At 39.4% G+C, this 26707-nt stretch overlaps 1 protein-coding gene and 1 pseudogene across 1 annotated transcript; one reads left to right on the top strand and one right to left on the bottom strand.

Moving 5' to 3' along the window:
- The first annotated feature begins 19737 nt into the window (after window positions 1–19737).
- Window positions 19738–20597, top strand: LOC147443478 (glutathione reductase, chloroplastic-like). The gene is made up of 5 exons (XM_086529511.1): window positions 19738–19752; window positions 19859–19912; window positions 19999–20147; window positions 20240–20303; window positions 20397–20597. Exons 1-5 carry the CDS (start codon window positions 19738–19740, stop codon window positions 20595–20597), a joined length of 483 nt encoding a protein of 160 aa, XP_086385637.1.
- Window positions 20598–22768: 2171 nt separating this feature from the next.
- Window positions 22769–24759, bottom strand: LOC147443477 (uncharacterized; annotated as a pseudogene).
- Window positions 24760–26707: the final 1948 nt, after the last annotated feature.

Genomic DNA, 26707 nt, shown 5'->3' with positions numbered 1-26707 from the left:
TTTTTTTGCTTAATCTAGAGAGATAGGGTATTAAATCAATTCAATTGATTAATACCTCTGGTACAAAGGTTCATTTACCTTAATTTTACATTATTATCATGTTGGATTTACTATATATTCTCTGGATTCCCCAAAAAGTTAGAGAGAAGGGTGAAAACCCTGTTTTTTCCGCTTATTCTAGAGAGATAGGGTAGTAAATCAATTCAATTGATTAATCCCATTTAGCCTAATTTTACATTATTATCATGTTGGATTTACTAAATATTCTTTGGTTTTCCCAAAAAGTTAGAGAGAAGGGTGAAAACCCTATTTTTCCGCTTATTCTAGAGAGATGGAGTAGCAACCCATATCATTTTGTAAAACCCTCGGGTGCAGAGGTGTATTTAGGTTAGTTGAACCTTATTATCAAATTGGATTGCTAAAATACTCTTTAGGATTTTAGAAAAGTTAGAGAGATGGTGCAAAAATGCTAGTTTTTCACCTTTCTAGAAAGAGAGTGTACCTCTCCAAATTGAACCAATACGATACAAATTATTTTTATTACTTTTTAATTCTCTAAATTGGATCCTTACAGCATTTGGCAAGAATCCCTCTCACCCTTTTCATTTCTGATAATTAAACTAACCGGGATGGCACCGAAACTCACGCGTTGTCGTGATGTGACACGTACATAGTGGGAACGCATGCTACAAGATCTATCTTGTATTTTTTTAGATAAATAATTATATTTCCTATAATGTACATATGCATATTTAAGTATAATAATAAGCCTTCTATCTCATCCTATTATTTTTCTCAAGGGTAACCTATCCTTACTTTACCATCAGAAAATACTATGGGGCAAAAAGCATTGATTCTTTATTTCTACTATTTCATTATCATCTCACACCCTAGCTAGATCCTATATCTAGGGTAAACTCCAATATATATATATTCTATGTATTTTTTATACTTTTCTTATATTTTAAATAGCTACTAGGAGAGAATCAAATCCTAGTGAGACACTAGGTGGCATGATTTCAAAGATACACTTATTTTAATGCATTATTGCAAGCATGATTACAAAACTTTGTCAAGGATCAATGTCATGCTTTCATATGGCATGAGGTGTCCTTTGGAATTAAATGAAAGTCTAGGCTAAGGAGACCACATGAAGACTTTTTCTGCCATAAATGGACCCTATTTTGATGAATTTTTGACACAAGGTTCCAATCCGAATTGGAAAACGATTTTAGAATAAAAATCGTAGCTAATGAGCTGAAGTTTTTGCCCATATTTTTACTTTTTTATTTGGAGCCACGGTTGAGGAGATATGATCAAAATACTGGACCCCAGTCTGCCCACATCATGCAGGGACAGCTCATTTCCAACTTTTCCAATTCCTATTCACACTGGCTCCTCTCTTCTTGTGTGAACCCTTGGGGACTCCCTTCACCTATAAAAGGGGACCTCTTCTTCCTTGAAAAGGAACTCAAGCATTCAAGCCATTGATGAGAGGAATTCTTGAGGGAGTGAGTAGTAATGCCTAATTGTACTTAACCATTAACATAAGCCCAAGCCTACACTTTCTCCTAGAGGAAGACTAGCCATTCTTGTACGCTATCCTTGGAAGATCAACTCTAATCAAAAAAGGTCTTGCACTTGGCGTATCAATCAACATTGAATTCTCCCCTCTTCTTCTCTCTCCATCAATAATGGTGCCAAAGGGTTTGTCAAGTAAGATGTGTTCTACATTGATGTTTTTTTGATTTCTTGTTGTTTTCTTTTTCATCTCTAATCCAACATACATATATATCTAATCTCATCTCATTAACCAAACCTATCTCTCTCACTCTTAGTAATTCGTCCTCTCTACAAATTCTAAGTTCTCTTTGCTACAGGTACATCTCTCCCCGTAGTATCCTTATTGCCTACGGGCAAGAATAGGGCTTGGGAGGGAAACTCTCTTCTCTTCTCTTCCCTTCTCTTCTCTCATAACTACATTTTACACATACTAGAATTATCCTAGATGAATAACCCACATGATGATAATTTCTATCGCATTCACTCTGTACGATCTATTAGAATTAACGTATGGATTAGTCGTAAAATACACTTTCAACAACGTATAGTGTTTCTCTTTGGTCCAGAAAGGCTCAATGAAATACTTCTATCACCGGATCCCATTATACTATCTCTCATAGACTACAACTTTTCTTTTGACGTAAGCGTAGTTATCTTGCTATGAACCAGGAGGATTTGTATACACAATTAATTATGACCATAGCCTTGATGTTTTCATCTTTGTGTTATTTTGACATTTTCTTTTGTGCGTGTGAGTGCAAGAGAGAATGGGTGGGCTTCTTTGATTGTACTTCTTTCCAAATCCTAGTCTTCATGGCATCTATGGTTTAACTCCCTCATATAGTTTTTGTCGAGTTCTCTCACAAACTCTCATAGCCATATGCCCGGTGCTTTCCTGGCAAGACCGCAAATTTCTCGACAGCGTAGCGGGGTGGCATACAACACGGCTGGACCAAGCCAACCTCCCCCTGCACGGGTCGAAGAAGCCCTGGTGGCGATGGAGAAAGAGCCTCTACAGGTTGGTTCTTTTATAAGATTAAACTCTTTATTTGATTTTCTCTTTTTAAGTCTTACGAGACCCTAGTTTGTTCCCTGAAATGAGAACATTGACCATAAAAATTGGTTTCTCTTAACCAAAGGAAACACGGTTAATTTTCATGTATTCACATTCAAGTTGAAAAGAATGTCTTCCGTCCAAGTACTTTTAGATTATATTACTCATTCGCAAAACCATCAGGCCAATTCTAAATCGGGTGATGTTGATCCCCAGATAATTGTACCTGACGGGTGGAATCGTAGGCACTCATAACTTTTATGGCGTTTCAACGCGAGTGCCCGGCTTTTTAGAGCTCTCTATGCTTCCCAAGAATTGGATCACACTCACTAGGGTGGGGCTCCCTTGGTGTATGTTTTAAGTCTTGGTGACTGTCTCAACAGGGCCAAGCAAGGACTTGACTTTAATAAACCAACTCTTAGGTTGGAAGATTTGATTTTCAAAGTATTAGCTTTTCTAAGCTTTAGACCACTCTTTTCAAAGAAGGAGGTCTCGATTAAGAACAAAAACTATTGTTACCCCGTTCTTTTAAAAGGTTTATTTTTCATTAAATGGAGACAAGGTTAAATACTGTCTTCCATTGATTGAAGGACTTTTTCTGAAATCACATTGTGAAATTACTAAAGTAAAGGAATACATTTTTTTAAATGTCTCAACAATGTGGTAATTAGTTAAGAAAAATGGGTGCGTGCGGGGGAAATTGGATGTCCATTGTGACTCCATTTTCTATAGTGCTGGGTGGACCCGATAAGTCGGGTGCTTTCCAACTTAAGTTAGGTTTTCTCTAGTTCTCTCTTTTTAGATTAAGTCCATCATTTTAGGGGAAAGTATGGTGGATGTGCCCGTGAAAGATCGGGAAAAAAGCACCATGCCTTGAACCAAGGGTGAAGTACCTCCACTTCTACCGCATCTCGGAGCGGATTGGAAGTGTTGATGGGAATTAACAGACTGTTTAGGAGATGACCATGCTTCCGCAATGCGAGATAGAACTAGGTTAGGCTCCTCTGGCTCATATCCATTGTATTTGGTGCAAGTCCAGGGTGTCGTCCATTGGATCCCTTATAAGCCTAGTCGACTATCAAAAGGATGTCTTACAACGGTAGGGTTTTGAACGATTGCGATAAGTCGAGCACCTCACAAGGTCTTGCTGGCGTACTAACCACCAGTACATGATGTTAGTTAAGACACATAATTACAAAATTTCTTGGGGGAAAACAAAACCGAAGAGACATATGGGTCAATCATAAAGAATACCTATCTCACCTATCTTGCACGGTGAGAGTGGAAAATTACAATACAATACCAAATACATGCTGCATCAGAAATCTATGTTTTGGTGGTTTACCAAAATCCGTCCACAGAAATACAGGCATATGGACGATAGTTGACAGGTTTAGTAAACAAGCACATTCGTGTCAACAAGAAGACTATCAAACCTCATCACTTCTCCTCTGCCTATCACCCTCCAACGGATGGGTAAAGTGAGATTGTCAACTCCACCATTTAGATCTACTCAAGAGTTATGTCACTAATGTAGATCAACAAAATCAATGGGAAAGGTACTTACCATTAGTAGAGTACACATATAACAATACCGTACATACCTCTACAAGAAAGTCTCCCTTTGAAATAGTTGAAGGTCAATCAAAAGTTCCTCCTCTTTTGAGGATGCACCAAAAGACCTTCGCTACTGCCTACTGATGAGTATGTGCGTGATCTTCAAATGTCATTTGAGAAGAGAAAAGACGCCATAAAAGCAACATAGTTAAGACAAAAGATAGCGGCTGACAAGCATAGGTGTTCCCTTGCTTTCAAGGAAGATGATTGGGTTTTGCTCAAGATTTCCAAAGCCTGTTTAAGGCAAACGATGGGAAAGTATTGGCAAGGCATGCACTCAGGTCATCAAAAGTTTTACGCACAGTTAGCACGTCGCTCTATTATGGTCCATTTCAAATTCAAGAACGTATAAATGAGACGGCTTATAGGCTAAGATTTCCAGCTTCTTGGAAAATCAACAATGCCTTTCATGTAAGCCTTCTAAAGCCTTGGAACACCTCCTACGGAGCCCCTTGAAGAAGAACCCCCTGAATTTGAAGAGATAGAAGAAATTTTACAACCCGAGGCTATTCTAAGGCACAAAGACAAGTTTCTACAAAATGGTAAGGTCCTTCATAATTATTCAATTAAGTTTAGGAGTTATTCTTTTGATGATTCTAGGTGGATGATGGAGCCCCAGCTCAAAGATTCCATGCCTCTGGTCAATGCGTATAACGATGAACATGGAATGCCTACTTCCCAATACCACAATGTATAAACCATGGTATAAAGACTAGTTTTTGTTCATATTGTCTTTTATGTTCTATGATTAAATGTGCATACAAATGTTTTAATGTTAACACGCTTACGGCGGATTCGTCCCTCATTGTGGCTTATGTAATGTTGTTAACAAAAGACAGACATGCTTGTGGGGCGGACTATGTTTCTCAAGTACCGGTTAGATTAGCACTCTAGTGCGGAAAGGTGTTACGGCTTATGTATGGTTTACACGCTTGCGACAGCTATGTCTCCCAAGTACCTATTAGAGGAATGGTTAAATCGCTTTAAATGTGGATCGAAAATCAAATGTTAAGGTTCCCAAATTCCTTAAATACAAGCATAGTCGAGGACGACTATGCTTTAAGGGCGGGGTAATGTCATAAAATTTATATTTTATGAGCTTCACAGGATTTTCTCTCTCTAAAAAGTAGCTATCTAGAGAGAGAAAGTAAAGGTAAGCATAGGCTAAATGCAATGATTTGCAAAAAGGTTTATATGACTCTAGTTTATGTTAGTCAAAAGAATAAACCTTTTCAAATATAAAACAGACACTCTCTCACTAGGATTCTAGAGAGAGAATGTGCAAAAATATTAAAACGAGATATACAAGGAGTGCATTCAGGCAATGTGAATTTTCTACAAGTGAATGCTACTCCCAAAGTGGGGAGGGCTAAAACAAGTAAAATACCGCTTACGGGGGAAGGTTGAGAGCTGGGCAGAGGGGCTGCAGGTGGGAACAAGGGCAAACACATGTCCATAAAGGGTTGGCCAATGTAAAAGGGAGGTAGAAAAGGAAATGCGCCATTTTATGCCTTGATCCACAAGCTACCCACTCTCTTTCTCTCTCTAGCTGCTAAAAATAGTTGAAAAGTGCTTTTTGAATGCCAATTTTGCATCTTGAAAAAACGTGAGCTTCATGAGGGCATATCTCTTACATGCTTGCTCAGTTTTCAGCCTCGAGGGGCTCTAGTGAATGCTCTCATCAAGCTCTACGCTCTTATCTTCTCATTTTATCTCATATACAAGTTGCTTATGTTGTCTCCCTTGGTAGCTATGTAATTACTTAGCCTATGAAGCTTATGCATACAAGCTTCCCTCTCAAGTATATGAACTCTACTCCTTTTCTCCACTAGTTCTCTTTGCCTAAAGTACTTGAGGGCTTGAGAAGAGGAAAACGAGAGAGCTTAAGTCTCGCTAAGCTCTTATGATGCAATGGCTATGGAGATTCTATGTTGCTAAGATCCTATGTTGTATTATGCTCAAGCTATGATCCTTTTTTATCTTGGAGCACAAAGAATACAAAAGCCTTTCGAGAGGGGGCCGGCCTCATAGACTCTGCACTCAGTGCTATGTCGTGTTCAATTCTTTTCATGCTTTGTTGTTGTTATTTCAATTGTTTGGTCAAGTTTTCAACAATTGTCACATAACATGCTATCTAAGTAAATCTAAAAGTGCCATATTCATAACATTGGTATCAAAGGTGAAGGCTTTTCCATCTTGTTGAAGATGGAAACGGTCTAAAGTACACTATGAAGGTAAGTTTTCTTACAATTTAGTGTAAGAAGAGAGTGGGAGCTATTAATTGTTTCCTGTTGCACTAGGGAGTTGGGAGAGCCCTTGTTTTAGTAATACACTTTTTCGGAGGGTGCCTAAGGCTTTGCTATTATTGAACATGTGCAAAGTCTCCAAAAACTATTCATCCAGGAGATAGCACTGTTACGCCCCGCTCTTCTATTCTAACTTATAGGAGGAACTCTCACCGCGAGTGTGGAGTACTCAAAAACTTTTCTTGATTCTAGAGTCATGGCTGACAATCAAGAGATTGACTTAAATGCTTGTAGATTTACTACAACATGAAGCAAGCAATGAAGCATGAGAGCAATCCGCTACTTTTCTCATAAGCTACACAAAGCACAAAGCAATCCGCATTTGCGAGTAGTTGTGCAAGCTCAACTACACAGCAATAACTTGCTTCCTTCTACTCAAGAAGAGAGAACTCATTCTCTAGAGCGCCAGGAATCACTAGCTAAAGGTGGAAGAAATTCTACCTACGAAGAGGTAAAGTCTCCAATGCAACGAGGGAGAATAAGTGTTGATCCTAGCAATGTCTATGAAGGTCAAGAAGATGGGAGTGAAGCGGACTGTTGTAGGCTCTCCAACCAAGAGATGCCACCAAGACGACGCCATCCACAATGCCCTCCTATTCGCTCAACAAAGCGAGGTCATGCTAGCTCATGCTACAACACTTCCTCTTCTACCAATGGGAGTAGTGAAAGAAGGAATCCAAGACAACGAAGAAGGAGATCCCCTTCTCCTCCTTCTTCATCACCCAATTCTTCCAGCTACGATGCAAGCACACAAGAAGCTAGCTCCTCTCCACCACCACCCCAGAAGGCAAGAGGGCATAGATGTGCACATCCAGCGTGGACAAGGTCTCACCGTCTCTAAAAGTTCAAGGAAGAAGGAAAAAGCATTACTTTTCTTTCCATTGATGGGACATATGGTGATACGAATAAAGTACTACACTTTATTCAATAATTTGATGCAACTTTTGGAGGTGAGCACTTCATGGAAGACTCTAAGCTATGCCATGTTGCAATGTATTGCCAAAAGTCAGCTAGGCATTGGTGGGCTACTCTAAGAGCTCAACGTTTAGTGCCAAGGACTTGGAAGGAATGCTGAATTGCTATCATACAATTTCTCCCAAAAGGCGCTAAAGATGAAGTCTTAACTGCATGGAGAAGCTTCAAGTTGGAAGAGGGAGAAACCATCCAAAAGTGCATTGATAAGTTTAGGGATCTACATCTCAAAGCCACTGTCTTTAGTAAGATGGAATTCTCCGAGCAAAAGCAACAATATTGCGCTAAGATTCCACATGATTTGAGAGCAGACAACAAGGTCATGCATATAGAGCTTGTCCTTCATGGACAGCTAAGAATGACAATCCACAAGTGTAATAGGACTAGTCTTTGAAGTTCTTAAAGTCGAAAAGAATGTAGCAGGGCATATCTTTCGTTAGCACGATTTGAAAGATTGTTGAATAGTCTATTAAATAGAGCTTATACGAATGAGGTGAGATATTAAGAGAGAACATATATTCTTTTTTTAAAATAATACACTAAAGACGGATTTGATAAAGATTAATGAATAACAGATAGTCTGTCTATGAACAATAAAATTGAGATTTTTATTAATATCAAGGTTTTATATTTATGTGTTTTAGCTTAAAATGCATGGGTAGGCTTAAAATAAGTTGTAAAAGTAGTGAAGACCCAAAAATAGAGGTTTTATGAGTTGCGACCTAAAAGTTGCATTTTTAGCCAAACAGAGACGTTTTTCGCAATTCTGTCTACGTAACCTTGTAGACCAGACCTTTTCCCGTCGTTTTGAGTACCTGGATCGCTCTGTTTTGAGTTCGTTTGCAAAAGTTATGATGAAAACAAACAAAAGGCAACAGCAGTGTAGTGTACACAGGGACAGACAGACAGACATACAACATCATACAACTCTCCCTGCTATCAACCAAGAAGTGGATTGTTTCTTCATGATAGAGTATGGCAATTGAGATTATGAAATTATATAATTATGTTTTTTTACTTTGATTATCATGTTGAATTGGTTGCACGAGTATGTTCTTTTGGCTATTTTGTAGGCGATGCAGAAACCAATGTGTGAAACTGGATCTATGCAAAGTGTCATGATAGAAATCTAACCTTCACGGATCGCTTAGCGATCACGTTCTTATATTATTCTCGCAGGTATACTTCGTGCAAAAATCGTGCAGGCTTTTCGAGGAAAAGAAGGATAAAAGCACGACGGGTGGTGCGTTTGGGAACCATTCACCGATCTCTTCTTCTGCGAGTGCGAGTGCGAGTGCGAGTGAGAGTGAGAGTGCGAGTGCGAGTGTGAGTGAGAGTGAGAGTGCGAGTGAGAGTGCGAGTGCGAGTGTGAGTGAGAGTGCGAGTGCGAGTGCGAGTGAGACGTTGCATGCAAGCGAATTGAAGCTCGGGGGTGGTCGGGAGGTTCGAGCTCCGTACAACGGAGTGCGCCCATATATTTTGCTCCTCTGTTGTATCAAAACTCTACAAAGATTCATCAATACAAAGATCTCTTTCTCTATCTTTTGCTATCGATCTCTATTATTCGATTCCCGTGACAACAAGCATCTTTGGTTACTTCTCAAGATAAGAAAAAAGAAGATGATAAATCACGCCAATGCTATGCATGGGGCAAAGTCCATGATCAAGATTGTCTTATCTTGTTTGACCCAGGCTCTAATCGAAACTTCATCTCAAGGGAGTTGGCAAGTCGATTGGGAATTCATGCACATGAGATGGGAGATGTGCTAGAAGCTGATGGGGCTTTTGATACTCAAGCAGTCACTCCTTTGATTAGAAAGCTTCGCATCCATGTGCAAGGATATGTGGACCAAGAGGGTTTCTACATTTCTCCTCTTAAGCACCAAGATGTTTTGTTGGGCATGCCTTGATTTCATGGTATGGCTGCCAATCTTACGTTTCCTTACAGAATCATTTCTTTTCAGCATAGAGGTAGATACATTAACCTAGATGTTAATGATAAGGGGCATACTATCCCTATTATATCCCATGATTCTTTGAATAAATGAATAAAGTCTACTCTTTTTGCTTACTTGATTTTTGTCAAAGACTCTATGAATGATGTTAATTCTCTACCATGTGAGCTAAAAGATTCATTTAAAGAAGAAGAAAATCTAAAGTTGTTTCTTAATGAATATGTTGATTGTTTCAAGAACACAATTAAGAATCGCTTTCCAGTTCCAAGGATAGAAGATTTGTTTGATAAGCTTCAAGGGTCTTCCTACTTTAGTAGGATAGATCTCAAGAGCGGTTATCATCAAATACGTATCGTACTAGAAGATATTCACAAGACCGCATTTCGCACTACCTTCGGTCTTTATGACTTTATTGTGATGCCTTTTGGACTCACAAATACGCCGGCCACGTTCAATCGAATGATGGACCGCATCTTTAGTAGGCATCGTGCTTACACGGGAGTATTCTTTTATTGGGAGGTGAACTCCTAGGCACAAGATCTATGCGATGATCTTCAAGCCTTTAGGGAGGTAAGTGATCTGGCAAAGCGTCAACAAAACAATTTTCATATTGATTTAAGAAATCAAAATTTTCTTTATCTAAAGATCATATATTTCCTACATAGTGTAGATCATGATGTTTATTAACATAAATCAAGTAACAACAAGCAACATATCTCTTTATTTCTTTGCTAATAGTGATAGAATTTACAAGAGGTATTGAGTCTCCAAAAATACCTGCATTTATACATAAGTTTCTCTCTGTATGTACAAAGGTGAGCTTTTTCTCCTTGCAATCTAGTTTCACATCCAAATGGTAATGCCAAGGCATCCCCAAGATAACATTAGTAGGAGCTACGTTTCCAACAAGAAAATCATCATGATCTACATAATCACCAATATGTATGTGTAGATACATATGTTTGATGTCCTCGGAAAGCACCTTGTGCTTGCAAACTAGTGCCAATAGCATTGTATTCTATTCCCAAAACATTTAGCATGTCAATGGATATGAAATTATCTGTAGAAGCATCATCAACAAATAGAATCAATGCATTATGATTATTGATCTTTCCCCATGCTCTAAGCAACTGATGACTTTTAGCATCTTGATTTGTATTACCCTGAACATCGGGAATAACATTCCTAGTAGGAGACTTTGGTGTCTCTTAGTAGGCATCCTTTTTCGGTAATTGAGGACAATCTTTCTTTACATGCCCCTGTTGCCCACATTGGAAACATTTGCCATGTTCTTTATAGTCTAGAAATTATTGTTTAGACAATTTACACACTTTGCTTTTACCCCCCGGCTTCTTTTCTGAGTAGTCCTTAGGCTTAAATTCCATTTTTTCTTTTGTCTTTAAAGGATTGTCCAGAATTTGCAGCCTTATGTTGCTCTTGATTTTGCCTCTGTTTAGCCTTGAAATTGCTGAATTCTTGCTTTTGGGGGATACCCTTCTCACGTAACTCCTCTGAGATGATTGTTGAATGCATAATTTTCTTGAGGGTAGCATTAGGGTAAAGAGACAAACTCTTTTCAACAATGGGATGTAAACGTGCTTCAAATTTTTGCATCTTCTCCTCTTGGGAGAGCTTTAGGAATGGAGCAACTTTCATAGATATACTTGTGAACTTGTCCACAGATGCATGCACTATTTCATGCTCCAATTGGGTTATCAAATCCCATTCTTTACGCACTTCCTTGTCGAAATTTGGTGGCAGAAATTGCTCATAAAACTGAATTTTAAATTCAGCCCTTGTTCAACTTTGGTAGAAGCCTATATGAAGAAAAAGTTAAAACCTATTTAAAAAGCTTGTTTATTGCCTCAAGCTCAGGTGAAAAGGCTTTTAAATAGCCTCATTAAAAATAATGTCTATACGGCGCAAAGAAAAGAAAAAAGAAAAGAAAAAGTATGACCTTACGTTATGACAAGGCCCTACAAGCGCACCATACGAACTGAATCGTACAAATGCACTCGTACGCCGTATGATGGCAACTATACTCTTGGCCATTTTTCGAATGATTGGGGGCCTCCTATATAGGTCTCATCGGATCCATGTCCTGGTAATGTGGTGGAGACCCTTGCTCGTTCTTCTAGAGTTGGGGAGTTGGGAGTTTATAGAGTCTCATGTTCCAGAGACTTCGCTTGTAGGGACAGAGTTGGCTTAGCAAAACCCCCCCCCCCCCCCCCAAAAAAAAAAACAAAAACAAAAAAAAAAGCTTTTTCCTCTATCCATGAGTCTCAAGTTCTAGAGAGTCCACCTGCAGAGAAAGAATTGGTTCATTCCCCCCTCTAGCTTTTTCTTCTCCTTCAGAGGTTCCTGTATCCACAAGTCTTCCCGCTTATTTTTTCACACTTAGGTTGTGGAGGATACCTCTTTCTCAGCTCTTAGGTGGATCTATTCTTCTTGCATTATTACTTCTCATTCATAACTTGTCTTATAGGGGACAAAGATGACTCCCATGATCAGATCTGTGTTCAAACACTTCATGATTACCACTAGGACAAAGATATGGTAAGTATGACATTGTTTTCTTAGAGACTTATGGAGGTAGATTCTAGAAAAGTGGTTTGGAGATGAGATCAAATTTCTGATTGAGGATCAATTTGGACATTTCCTCAATGGGGAGATTGGTATGGTTTGACACAACTTCTTCTTTGTACATGCAACTAGTATTCACTTTGCTAGATGATTGGGATTTTCTCTCCTTTCTTACAGTATGGAAATCAAGGAAGTCTACATCCTTTCTTGGGATCATAGAGCATGCTTCAACATGGATGCAAGATTTTATGGACATTCCGATTACAGGAGTTTCTATTTCGTGGCGTAGTGGTTAGCACAGAGAGTAGAGAGTGCTTTAGGATAATCATCTTGACTACCCTTTGGGATTTTCGATTGGATTACTTATTCCCTTTTCCTCTGTGCCATGGGCATTTCCCCCCTATTTTCTTATACGTATTTTGAGGGAACTCTCCCCAAATACTAGTGTATTATGATTACTTTGTAATTGTATTTTTCCATAATGGAAATCTCCTATCCTTGTTTGAGAGAGAGAGAGAGAGAGAGAGAGAGAGAGAGAGAGAGAGAGAGAGAGAGAGAGAGAGAGAGAGAGAGAGAGAGAGAGATTAGCTGTGGTTTGGTCAGAGCTCATTTACTCTCTTCAGAGTATATGGGATGCCTCCATAGGTTCTTCAAGGGCCACAGAGCAGCGTCCCTTCAGTTTCTCAGTTCTTGGGGGTGGACATCAACTTTTTCAAAGTAGCAATAGGGGGCATAGAGTGGCATTACCTAGCTCCATAGTGGTACATGCATCATTCTTTATATCAACCACCTTAGGCTGCATAGTTTTTTTTCAGCTTGTACTATCCCATAGTGCTAGGCTTGTATAGCATCATGTGGGAGTTTTGTACATAGTAATATAGCCAAAGAGTGAGCTATGAGGCAGGGATATTTGTTTATCGTTACTGTCTCCTCCGAGCTTATTGAAGATACTCTTGCTGCTTCTCGGTGCTAATTTTACTTGAATTGGTGTTGGACTTGAAAGACGACATATTGGACAAATCTGATCAAGAAATCTTCGACTTCCCATGGTTGTGCTTCTTTTCTTGTAAAGTGCCATCCGAGTAGCCTCAATCGGCCAAAGTCGGAGGACATTGAATTTCTACATCGAACTTGATTTGATGGTCGACGAGACTATACACAAACGGTCCTTTGCACTCTGTATTTGTTTTTGTCAACTCAATACCAAGGGTAATGATTTTATTGGAATAAGTTAATACAGGCAAACCATTCTGTTTTAGTGGATGCCAATCATCTTCCAACCTCTCCAAGAACTGTGGAGGAAGAAAATGGGTCTTGAGATCCTCCTGGAACTTATCCCAAGAATAAGTAAGAGGAGGAACAACCTCAAATAAAGAGATAGCTCTGTGCTTCTCTGTATGCGCTTTTTCTTGTGCTTCAGTCCACTCATTATACCAAATCATTGCATCACCCGTCATATGCATGGAGGCAAGCAATACTTTGTTGGTGGATGCCTTCCTAGTATGCACATTAAAGTCAAAATTAAACTTATGTAACCGAGAATAGACCACATTAGCATCCATCTTACGAACTTCTCGTTCATCGTTGTCATCACCAAAGTGGATGATGCCTTGGTAGCTTCTATGACCTTTGTCGTGAACTCCGCAAAATCTAGCACAACTGGGGAGTCTGAGCGAGTAGTCACAATACTAAGTAATTGGTTATAATGCACGCTCTCACATGCTTGTCTATCAGCCTCGTCTACTAACCTAGCTTTTTCCAGCTCAGTCTTATTTTTTTCCTTGTCAATCTTAGCCAATATCCTAGCAGCTTCTTTCCCAGCTTGTGCCTTAATTCTAGCGGCCTCTACTTGTTGTCTAGAAATCTCTCATTAGGATCCCTAGCCTCTCTCTCTGCTTACTCTTATTGTCTAGCAAGCTCTCACTGAGTATCCCTAGCCTCTCTCTCCACTTGCTTGTGCCTAAGGTCCTCATTCTGGTGCTCTTGCCGAGCGAGCATGTCCATGACCAACTTTAACATAGGATCCATGGCAGGTGGAGGAGTCAACCTAGTGGGAAAAGGAATATAATGGGGAGACACATGGCCTAAGCCCAGGTCAAGTGTGTTAGTAGTGCCATCATCTGGGTTGGATGAGGTGTCCATGCCGTTCCTAGTCAAAACCATGCACCATTGTGGGATCTATAGGTATTAAGGTGTCTTCATCCTCCTTCGACTTCCAAAGGGCTATCTACCCTTATCATCGGTGCACCATGGCTAAAAATTTATGTATACAACATTTGCTTTCGCCTATGCTCAAGACACACTACTCTATTACAATGGCAGGCCTGCTTTCTCCTTGAGTTAAGGGGAGCCCTCTCCTTGGGGAAGGTTACTGAGAACAACACTTAAACACAAGTCTACAGAAAAAAATTCTTTGAGTTTCTTTGAATGTGAACCAAATGCAAATCCTATGCTCTGATACCAATGTAAGGTGCAACAGAAATAAACATGTGCAAATGACTATTTGTAATGATTCACACTTAAGCACTTCACTTTCAAACACTTGAGAGATAAGGATTTAGAAGAATGAAACTAGATGGGATCACCTCTCAAGGGCCCCCTATCCTGTTGCCGGAGTAGTATTTGCTTCTTTATTGCAAGTCAATTCAGAACAATTAGGTGATAACCTAAATGCCTACTATGCATGCAGTGCTTTTAGATTTTATTAGATGGTGAATGAACGTTCCTTTTCTAACTCAGTTTGATGGCAAACTCAGCACAAAATACCATGGCATCTAGCCCTATGGCTAACTATCACCTACCTATATATGTGGGAAATCTTGTATTAAGGATAATTTTGAAGATAAATAAAATTTGGACATGTTTTCTGACGTAGCATGGCAGACATCATGATTGGACATGTGTTCTTGTTTTGGAGAACCCATGATTGGACATGCTTCTATTCATCAATGGTGAAGTATGATTGGACATGCTTCCATCCCTAAGTGGTAGGCACATGCACATTAAGTTTCTTGGAGAACATGCATTGTATGTTGTTTTAGGAATGCTTGAACACTTAGTCATTCATCTTTAGGCATCATACGTGTGTGTGTTACTAGTTGTTGATCTAGCGACTTGTATTTTGCAGGAGGTTAAGTATTCCTAATACTTAAGCAGTTTAACTTTCTAGAAATGCTGATTCAATTTAAGGAGTTTACCTTAATCTTTTGGGAAATCAGAGGTTGGAATCCGAATCAGAATGGTCAAAAAGCCCAAAACTAAAATTTTCCTTTTTTTTTTTTGATGATGTGGTGCTAGATCCGTCCCTACCATCTCATCATAGCTGAACATGCAAACTCATTTTAGTATATTAGTTACAAGTCTTTGTTTTCTTTTGTGAGAAAGGAAAGTCTTGCAAGCTCATTCTCTTTCTATTTTTGTTTTAGGAAAGTTTCCCATGCATCTCTTGAGACCATTTCTTTCCATTTTCAAGAGAGAGATGCACATTTCTTTCTATTTCTCTAGAAGGAGAGGGATTGAGAGAATAGCTCCACTATACACACATCTACACATGTGAGAGAAGAGGGAAAAGAACTTCATTCTATGCACAAGAGGAAAGAGCTTTCTTATGCACATGTATTATTTCTCAAGCATATGTACTACTTCTCATACACGTGTATTATTTCTGAAGCATATGTACTACTTCTCATACACATGTATAATCTCTAAGTACATGTACTAATTCTCATCTATCTCTAAAGCACTGTACTAATTCTTATGCACATGTAGGAAGAGAGAGAGAGAGAGAGAGAGAGAGAGAGAGAGAGAGAGAGAGAGAGAGAGAGAGAGAGAGAGAGAGAGAGAGAGAGAGAGAGAGATTCATTTTCATTTGTAGAAGGAGAAGCTTCACTTGGAGCTTGAAGACAAGAAGACAAGGAGACTAAAGCTACGCTACCAAGTGTAGAGATCTCTATGCAAGACAAAGAAAACACTTTGTGAAGAAGGTGTCATTAAAGTGTTTCAAAGTTCTTGAAGAGAAGAGAAGTGGTTTTCTTCATCAAAGGACTTCACTTTTATGTGTAACCAAAACATAAGAGAACATAACCGTTGTGTGACCCATTGGAAGGCCATTGTGGTGGCACACAGACGAGTGAGATTCTCAAGTCTTGTGCATGAGTGGAAATCCACCATGTACAAAATAGGAGATTCTAAAAGCTTGTATTCCTACTTGTTTGATGGTGATACCATGCTGATTTTTATCATCCCATACACTTTGTAACATTCTAGAGGGATAATCAACATTCCTGTGAAGGGGTTGTTCTAGGTCTATGCTTATCAGATTTCTCTCCTCATTCAACTCTCTATTTTTCTTTAAGTGATTGTTGAAAATTTTCAAGTGTTTATGGTAAAAAATTCAGCGGTGATAAAAGATGGCAAGTGTGATTACCAGCAATTAGTTTGTTGTGCTTCTGCGGGCAACCCACTAAGTGTTATCTCCTTGACCCTTGAGCTACCCCTAAGCAACCACCGAAACCCTTGTCACAAGGGTTTCGGTGGTTGCTTAGGGGTAGCTCAAGGGTCAAGGAGATAACACTTGTCAAAGACAAGTCTAGCACAACCCTCAAAGCAGTCCTTAAACACCTTCATAAAGCCCTCAAACCAAGCCCTAAATTCAGCCCTACCTTTAGGCCTTCCAACGTGGTATGCCTAGGGTGATACCCTAGCGCAGGCTCTGAATCAGTCAATGAACGCGATTGAAACACAAGAAGATGAACTCGTTTCTCCTCACAAAGAATCACTCCTTAGTATGAGATGGTTTCCTTTGCCCCTTACAAAGAGCCTTTAAGAACGTTCAAAACCCTTCCCTTATGATCCCCAAACAGCCCCTTATCATAGACCTTGGGGTTCCCCTTGTCTAGAGCTTCTAAATGCTGATTTTGTGACAGCGTTCAGCCCTCGAAACTGCCCTCGAAACTCTAAAATGCAAATCATACCTTGTAGATTTTTGGTCTTCTTTTTGGCGCCAAAATTTACTTTATAAATTGGATGGTCATTTTCAGGTGTAGGTAGGCCAATATTCTAGGTTTCCTTTTGAGGCCTATTTAAGGAGACCTCTAGACACCTTTTGTATTTCATTCTCATTTATAGAGCTATAACCTCTCTCTCTCTCTCTCTCTCTCTCTCTCTCTCTCTCTCTCTCTCTCTCTCTCTCTCTCTCTCTCTCTCTCTCTCTCTCTCTCTCTCTCTCTCTCTCTCTCTCTCTCTCTCTCTTCCATTTCAAGATTGGTGTTTCAAGGTTTCACAAAACTTTTCAGAGGTTTCAAGGTTTCAGTGTTGCCAAAACGCGTTTCATGGTGGTGACCATGATTTAGGGGCTCAACATTGTGGACCCCCCTCACTTATTGTGGCATTTTTTACTTTTCATTTATGCTTGCCTAATTTACTTTGTAAATTGGATGGTCATTTTTAGGTGGAGGTAGGCCAATATTCGAGGTTTTCTTTTGAGGGCTATTTAAGGAAACCTCTAGCCACCTTTTGTATTTCATTCTCATTTATAGAGCTACAACCTCTCTCTCTCTCTCTCTCTCTCTCTCTCTCTCTCTCTCTCTCTCTCTCTCTCTCTCTCTCTCTCTCTCTCTCTCTCTCTCTCTCTCTCTCTCTCTCTCTCTCTCTCTCTCTCTCTCTCTCTCTCTCTCTCTCTCTTCTTGTTTTATTTTAAGAAGTACATGTATTCAGGAGTAGACCTATAAAGCCCACCTTAGCTGAATCTTAACTCTTGTTTAATTTCTTGTTGAAAAGTTTTATTCCATTAAAAAAATTTCTTTTGTGGTATTGAGGTATGTTTGTAATGGCTCTAGGGAAAGGACCCACATTCTTGGGAAAAAAATTGTTTGTTTTTTTGAGCAAACATTGTCAAAATAGTTAATTCTGTGTAGTTCATGTGTTTTGATATCTCATCCAAATACTTTGTTGACATCAATCTGCAGATGTGTGCTTCGAGGATGTGTACCAAAGAAACTGCTAGTTTATGGCTCAAAATATTCGCATGATTTTGAAGAAAGTCGAGGTTTTGGATGGTCTTTTGATACAGATTCAAAACATGATTGGCCTACACTCATTGCACAAAAGAACGCAGATTTGTGGAGGTTGTTGGGAGTATACAAAAACATTCTTATGAATGCTGGAGTGACATTGATTGAGGGTCATGGCAAGGTTTTCGTGACTCACCTCTTATGTTTTTTTTTCCACAATCAATCGCTAGGTCAATTTTTATTCATTGGTAAGAAAGCATCTTTTATTTGAAAGTCAAATGGCTTACTCAAGTAGAAGCTCAGCAAAAGAAAATAAACTTGTATACTAGATGGTTACACCAATGACTTCAATGCCTTTTAACTTTGCACACCATTCTTTGGTGTCCTTAATTGCAGTGCTGATAGCATTGTGTCCTGATAGGCAAAGCCTGCAGTTGAGGCATTTCAAGTTTAATAAGAGATGCACAAAGTTAATTGTGTAGAAGAGTTCTTGACAGTCACTTGATATTGCTGAGAATTATGTACATTCAACATGCAACTTATGGATGTCTCCAAATTTTCACATACCTTCATTAGTTTGGCCACTCTCTTCTTGTAATTTTAAAAAAAAAGGAAAATATCATTCAAACTCCAGCTTTTGTCACATTGGAATGCCCTCAAGGTTGGGCGGTGAGTATCCAATGTCAACGCATGGTGCAAGTGTCGTTACCCCATGGGCCACTAGGCCTTTTCTTTGCAACATTTTGCAGAGGAATAACATTAAAATATAATTTTCAAGGGGGCTTTCAATAAAGAGAATATAAGGAAAGAGAGTGGTATGGAGAAAAAAGTCTCTTTATCTGGATATTTTTTATCTCTTTTAAATAAGAGAGAGGACTGAAGATAACTCCTCTCGCCATCTAAGCACAAAAAATGAAGATCCCTACCCTTGCAATGATTTTTTTTTACTTAAGGTAAAAACATGAAACCAAACACTAAGGCCTTTGCCTCAGGTATGGAGATCAAGTTGGTGAGCTGATGCACATGAGATATTTGTTTATTCTTTTGTTGTCAAATTTTGAAGACAGAGTGCATGTAGGGATCATAATTGTTGCCCAGTCCTAAGTCTTAGCAGAGTTAGTCTCGAGTAACAATGTTTGAATTTTAGGTGAATTGAATCACTATCAGTGTTTTGCTACTTGTTGTTAGCAAGGTGAATTTCTCAGTGTTAGTAGTGAAAGAGCCCATGTGTATTGTGCGAAGTGGGCATTATAGAAATTATGATTTGGAAGCTTTCACAAAGATAGGATCTAGCATCTTAAAAAAATCAAAATTTTATGTTCCTTTTACAAGGGAGTTCAGCAATCATGTTGTCCATGTCTTTTGCCTCTACAATGGAAAGTTGTGCGTCTTTTGTGAAGGGCTTTTCTTGTCATATGTGAACAATGCGCTTGAGATTATTATTATACTCTGTTGAGTCCCACTTGAGTGCAGATTCTTTGTGATTGGTGAAAATATGAATTAATTTTATGCTTGAGTGTAGTTGTCAGGTTCTTTAGGCTTCATGCAGAGACTAGACTACAAAAGCCTGCAGCTTACTACATTGGTTTCACTTATAAACTATGTGTTTGCTATTTAGCGTTGGTTTAGAGGCTAGACAAGCATGTGGACAAATTTCTTATTGAATGTAAGAAAATATGGAACTGCCTGCTGTAAGCCAAAAGACTACAGTTCCCTGTAACTATTGACTTTAGATAGCTCAAGGGCCAAAGCTGTACTATTGACTTTAGACTTATTATTGATTTGTCTACTATGTAGAATTTTGGACTGGAAGAAGTGGGAGTTGCATTGGACAAGAAGGGTGTCATAGCGGTTTGTGTATAAAATGACTATTGTTTTGAAGTCTTGTGGTGGATCAACTTGTTAAAATTGAATCTATTGACGTCCATGTGGGACAGGTAGACGAGTATTCAAAGACAAACATGGAGTCGATATGGGCATTTGGTGATGTCACCAATAGGATAAACCTGACTCCAATTGCCCTGATGGAAGGTGGCACATTTTCCAGAACTCTTTTTGGAGGACAAGATTTGAAGCCTGATTATAGGTAGAATGTCTGTCAAGTACACAGATGGTGTATCATAAATATGGTTTGTCTTAATGTGTCTATCATCTTGTTTTACTTGTATGTTGGCAAAGGAATGTCACTTTGGTAGTCTTTACACAACCACCTATTGGAATGGTGGGTCTTACTGAGCAACATGTATGGATTTCAGTCCCAAAATGCTAGCATTAGTTTAAGTTTGTTGTTTTGTGAGAATACATCATTCTTTTTATAATGTGAGCTTGTATGTAGGCAATTGAGCAGTATGGAGATATTGATGTGGATACAATGAATTTTTGGCCAATGAAGGCTACTCTATCAGGTCTTCCGGATAGGACATTCATGAATATTATTGTTGATACAACCACATATAAAGTCGTTGGAGTGCACCTATGTGAGGAGGATACTCCAGAAATTACGCAGGTTTCTCATTACAAATCTGATTCTGAATAGATAGATCTTTTAATTCTAAGAATATTAGGGGCTTTGTAGTAAGAGAAGTATTGAATCAGTACTTTCATAAAATCATCCTTCTAAATATGTTAGAGCATCTCGAGTGCTTTTGAGCATTTCAATTGTTTAGTTGAACCTTGGCATTCAATTTATAGGGGGTTGCTATAGTAGTAAAGGTTGAGCTTATAAAATCTCACTTGTGATTCAACAGTGGGTATTCACCTATGAGGAGCTGGTGACCATGCGAACTTTACTCGAAAAATCCGCCAAAAGGATGCTAGAGTTCTAGAGGTTTTCTTCTTTTTTGGCATGTTCATAGCTAAAATTTATTTTACAATTGTCTAGTTTTTATATGTTAGTGCTCTTATACAAGCCAAAACAGCTAGGACATCATAAGGCTTATTTAGTTGGGAAAGGCAGAACAATGCTAGTCTACTTAAGGGTGAAAGCATGTTAACTTGTCGCGCTTTTTGTGCTAGTTAGCACATCTTCAGAACAATGCTAGTCTACTTAAGGGTGAAAGCATGTTAACTTGTCGCGCTTTTTGTGCTAGTTAGCAGTTTCAAGTTAGCACATCTTCAGAAAGTTGGGCGTCCGGTAAGTTTTTTACAAATAATATCAAAATTTGTTGGAGGTTGTACATTTGGATTCCTTGTTTTAAGTGCTTTCTATTGATATATCATATGTCATAGATCTTGGAGATGTAGCTCAAGTTATTGTACTAGTTAGCATATGTCAAAATTGTGCTGGTTAGCATTGTCCAGGACATAAAAAACCATGAAAGGTTAGCATGCTTCCACCCTTAAACACTTGAAGGGTGTGATTGACTGTTTAATGATTCTGATCACTTTTTATGTGAGTTGCCTGGATGTTAGTATAAGCAAGAATGAGCTGTGAATAGAGGAAGATTCCGGTCTTCCAGGTGTCAAAAGTCAGCATTGTTGTGAGTTTCTCATTGTACCATTGATTAGTGCAAGATTTTATCCTGACCAAAGCACACAATGTTCAAAGAGGCAGCATGCATAATTGTAAAATTGTCTAGTATGCAAGCTCATTTTCTTTAATAAAACAAAATTTTCTAGAATCCATACCCTGGATGCTTTGTACTATTGGTTATACATATAGGATTGAGCAATATGTGAATGTTGTCCTATGAACATCATGTAAGAGGTCCTCCAGTCATGACTTTTATATAGTTGTCTCACACCAAAACATAGATTTCTGATGCAACATGTATTTGGTATTGTCTTGTAATTTTCCACTCTCATCTTGCAAGATAGGTATTCTTTATGATTGACCCATAGGTCTCTTCGGTTTTGTTTTCCCCCAAGCAATTTTTTAATTATGTGTCTATACATCCAACTATTTTTTGTGATGAAGAGGGCTATGCCATAGTTCCCTTCCACATGATTAAATCCATGTCTCAATCTGTAGAAGATGAAGTGGACTCTGACCATGAGGTGGTAGCCAAGACCAATGATGACGCAATAACACAATTAATTATTGACATTAGCAAGCTCAACATACAGGAAGATATCTCAATAAGAGATGTACAAGCTAAACAAGGACAAGAGGATTCAGATGAGGAGAGTACCATAGAAAAGGATAACCCTAAGGATCAAATTTTCTATGATGCCTTTGGTGAACTAGATGAGTTCGAAGATGATGAGAAAAAGCCTTTCCCAATGCATCCATAGCGGCAAATTACATCTTCCAAGAGAAACTTGCATACTGCTTCAGTGGTCTTTGTCCTGAGAGCACGACCTTCCACTTGATTTGTCAAGTCCTCTCTTGCAAGCACTATATATCACATTTGCCATAATCCCAAAGGCATTGTAACCAAGTCCACTACCCATTTGTAATGTGTGGCAGGTGGGTAAGTGGGATGCAGCCCATCACGGTGCCATACATTTGAGTACATTTGACATGTTACACATGTTTCCACAAACTGAGCTACATCTTTATACATACCTTTCCACCAATATCTTTCTTTTAATTACCTTAGAAGAGGTTGCCCATACACTTCGATGTCCAACCCATAAACTCTCATGGAACTCCTTGATGAGCTTCCATTGAGTCTCTTTATTGCATATAACCCTCTGTGGCATAGCACTCCTCTGCTTTGGATGTTTCCATAGGTATCCGTCTTTTAAGAAATACCCATATGCTTTTCAACGGATTCTCTTAAACTTAGAATCAGACCAGATTTCCTGTCTTGACAAAGTACGCAAGTAACGGCCTATGAGAAGCCAATCACCTTCATATATATCCTCAGTGAAAGACTCAAGTACATTTGACAAGCATGCATAGTCACCTTTGGCATGTGTAGTGGAATAGAACTTTGTGCCTACATCATCGTTGTCACTGATCATTTCTTCTTCATCTTCATATCTTGCCCTTGAAAGCATATCTGCCACTGGATTATATTTCCCTGCAATATGCTCAAATTCAGGATTCAGGGACTTAATGTAGGCAATCCACCTTAGCATGGCAATGTCTGGAGTGGAACAACTAGTAATCATCCCAAGAAGTGGCAAGCAGTCAGTTTCTACAAGTACTGATGCACCAATCAAGTATTATTTTTCGCATTTCAAAGCAGTTACCACTCCCCACAATTCCCTTTTTACCTCTGGATAATTTCTCTGACGAGCACTTAAGACTTTTGCTCCAAACCTGACCACGTACCTGTAAGTTTCTCTTCATCATCCTGCCCTACTACCCATCCTATTCCAGTAGGACTGGTATCCACTATTATAATCACAGGTCTTCTACTCTCATAGTCCACCTTCCTTAAAGTCGGTGAAGACTGCAGAAGTTGCTTCAACCTTTGCATAGATTTTACATGTGCATCACCCCATTGAAACCTTTGATTTTTCTTGAGCAGTTGGTAGAGAGGATTTGCAACATGTGCATAATGTGGAATCCATATAATGTAGAATGCACCTAGAAATCTCCGCACCTCTATGACACTGGTACATGTCTCTTTCATTCTTTGAATTGCATCCACCTTTGTTGGACAAGGTCTTCTACCACTGGGATTACACATGTGACCCACAATTAACACTTCTTTCATCCCAAACACTGAATTTGCTCCAGACAAGGTAAGGTTCACTTCTTCTAGCCTGGATAAAATCCTGTCACAATCTTTAATATGATTTGCCACAAACTTGCGGCACCCCTTCGAATCTAGAACCTCATCTTTCTCTCTTTCGTCGCATCCTTTGATTGGCACATCATCTAGAAAGGGCATAGTTATTTGCGGTATGAAGTCTCGCAAGACTTTGTTCATACCATTCATCATGTGCGCAACCGAGCTGGTTGTTCCCTACGGTAAGGTGCACATCCTTACCAAACCCAACGGTGTCTTCCTAGTTGTCAGGTCCCTGCATTCCATAGCTAGTTGGAACTGATCAAACCCTGAGTAAAAATCCACCATAGAATATATCTCCCTCCTTGCAAATGCCTCTGTAAATTCATCCACAATTGGCGCTGTACCCACATTTCTAATTGTAACTTTGTTCACTGGATGCATATCTTGGATGAAACATAGAGTCGCATTCCTCTTTGGCACAGTGAACCACCTGTTGGAGTATGGAGCACAGGAAGGCTTCAAGATACCCATTTTAATTTTCTCATTCAAAAGCTTCATTAGCTTTGGCAAGAGAGCCTTAGGAACTGGAATCGGCCGTGAGTTCCAAGGCACATGTGGTACAGTGAAGATCACCATCGGTGCTACCACCCTTGGATCAATACACCCTATCTCATGTGGCTGAAAAGAAAAGGGCTTACCGTGCTTCAGAAGCATTTCTTCAAATCTTTTCCTCTCATTTGATGATAGAAAGTCCTCACAGCCAATGTTTAGCTCCTTCAATGATTCCTGTGTGAATTTGTGCCCGATATCTTTAGGATCCCTGAGGTTTGGTTGTTGAGAAGATTTATCCATCTTTTCCTTGCTCTCTAGTGGTAAGGGCAAGGCTACTGGCTTGACCTTCTTTGCAACTGTTTTATATTTGGTTTCTACCTGAACCTCTGGTCCACACTGCACATTTCTACATTCCTCCTCTTCAAAATCTTCAATCACTTTATACATGTCCATTGAGACTTTTACAGTCTCAGTCCCACCCTGTAAGCAAGAACTTTCCATAGCAGAAAGTTCATCCATGGTGTCCACTAAAGATATTTCATCAAACACACCTGCTATAGATTCACCCTCCTCAAGAAATCCACACTATTTCAAACCTATTTGTACATTTTGTACATGACGACGCTCTCCACGCTTTAAGTCCCCACTCTTAATGAAAGACACTGAACCGTAGGTGGATAAACTTAGAAAATTTGATGTGAAGATATCCTTTATAGTTGAGTCATGCGAGAATTTCATGCCCCTCGTACCACTGCAGTCTCGCCCTACAATGGTACTTGTCCAAAACCCCTCATCTCTTTAAAATTTTTAAACTCTTTATTTGATTTTGGAAGTGGTTGTTCCCTGAGAGTTTCACGATTCCTCTCATGGTTGACACAGACAGTTAAAAATTGAACAGCCTTCTTACCATCTTTACTCCTTATCCTTGCATAAGCTGAGTCGTCATCAAGGACCTTTGTTTCCATCCTTACAGCTGTGATGTAGGGTTGCCCAAGGATAACAGGATACGATGACATCTCTTGAACAAAGAAGTTCTAATCATCTTTCACATCCCCTATGGTTACCCTCACATTTGTACATGCTGCATAAAGATCACCTGGCGGATTATTTGTTGCCCTAATCATCCACCCGTGATTTGCATCCACTAGCCATTTGTCTTATTGTAAAGGCTCTTGGACATAAGGTTTATTTCTGAACCATGGTCAATTAGGGCAATGTTCAGCTCTTCCAGCTCACCTATCTTGACGAGGGTTTCAGTTGTAGCTCTCGCCCAATGACTCCTAGAATAGTGGCTTCTAGGAATAACTTCTTTTTCTTTGTCTTCATCCATAAAGCGTACCTATTTTATCCCTCCAATAGATTGGTTACAACCTATCACATTCTCTTTTTCTCCCTTTTGAAGCACTTGTACCCATGAGCTTTAGAGGTGCACGCTTCTCCTCGTGACTGGATGGATTCTATCTTTTCCTTCGAATAATGTCTATAATTTCATCATGGAACTCCCTCTTTGCAATTCCTAGGACTTCGCCCAAGGTAAATTCCACTTTGTTGTTCAAGATCCTGTCCTCCAGTACCTTCTTGAGGTCTGTAGCAGCTTCAATATCGGACTGCAGCTTGTACAATGGGCTTTTCCCCTTGCTCTTTTCTTTTCCATGTTTTGTCCTTACTGAAGCATCCTCCATTTGAACTTCACATGGAGGTGGGTCTCGTGGTGGTGGAGGCTCTTGAGAAGGCCCCGGTTCCTTCCTTCCACTTCCTCTTGTAACCCTTTTTGATGGTCCTTCATCCCCATTTTCCCTTCTATGCTTATCTTCCACTTGTGCTTCATTATTCTGGCACCTTGCAATGTAAGCATGAACTGACAGGGAGTCTATTGGATCCTCCCAACCAATTTCAAGGCATATGCAATCTCCTGCTTCATATAAGGCTTCCCTAGATACTTTCCCTTTTGTAATCAGCTCCATTGCAGATGGCCACATATCCCCTTCATCTTCATCTTTTTCATATTTTGATCCCTTCTGTGCCAATTGATCAACTTGTAGCCCAAAATTTGCTGCTTCAACCATGGAGATGGCGTGGCTAGCAACCATATCTTCTACAATATTCTTCATTCCACCCTTTCCAAAATTTGTGCCCAATGGAAGACCTGTTTAAGTCAAGTGAATTTTGTCGTCCTTGAAGAAGACAAGCTCTTTTCTCAAGGCATCTTTGTAGCTTTCGCAGTCCCTTCTTACATGGTCTGTATCATCACACCATATACATCTATGCACGAACCCTTCTTTGCTTTGAGCCCTTTGAACTGGTGCCGGTCCTGATGTTTGCCTCTTTTCCTCGAGCGTTGACACTTTCAGCTTCAAGTCCCGAATCCCTTTTATGAGCTCTTCCATCATTTGTCCATCGCCTTTTGGAGCTACAACAGCAGGCTTTGGTGGTGTCTCAGATGTGGCAGGGACAAGAGTTACTACAT

Source organism: Adiantum capillus-veneris, chromosome 14, assembly GCF_014529385.1.
Source record: "Adiantum capillus-veneris isolate H3 chromosome 14, ASM1452938v2, whole genome shotgun sequence".
In the NCBI taxonomy this organism is placed as follows: Eukaryota; Viridiplantae; Streptophyta; class Polypodiopsida; order Polypodiales; family Pteridaceae; genus Adiantum; species Adiantum capillus-veneris.
This window is presented reverse-complemented; position numbering and strand designations above follow the sequence as displayed.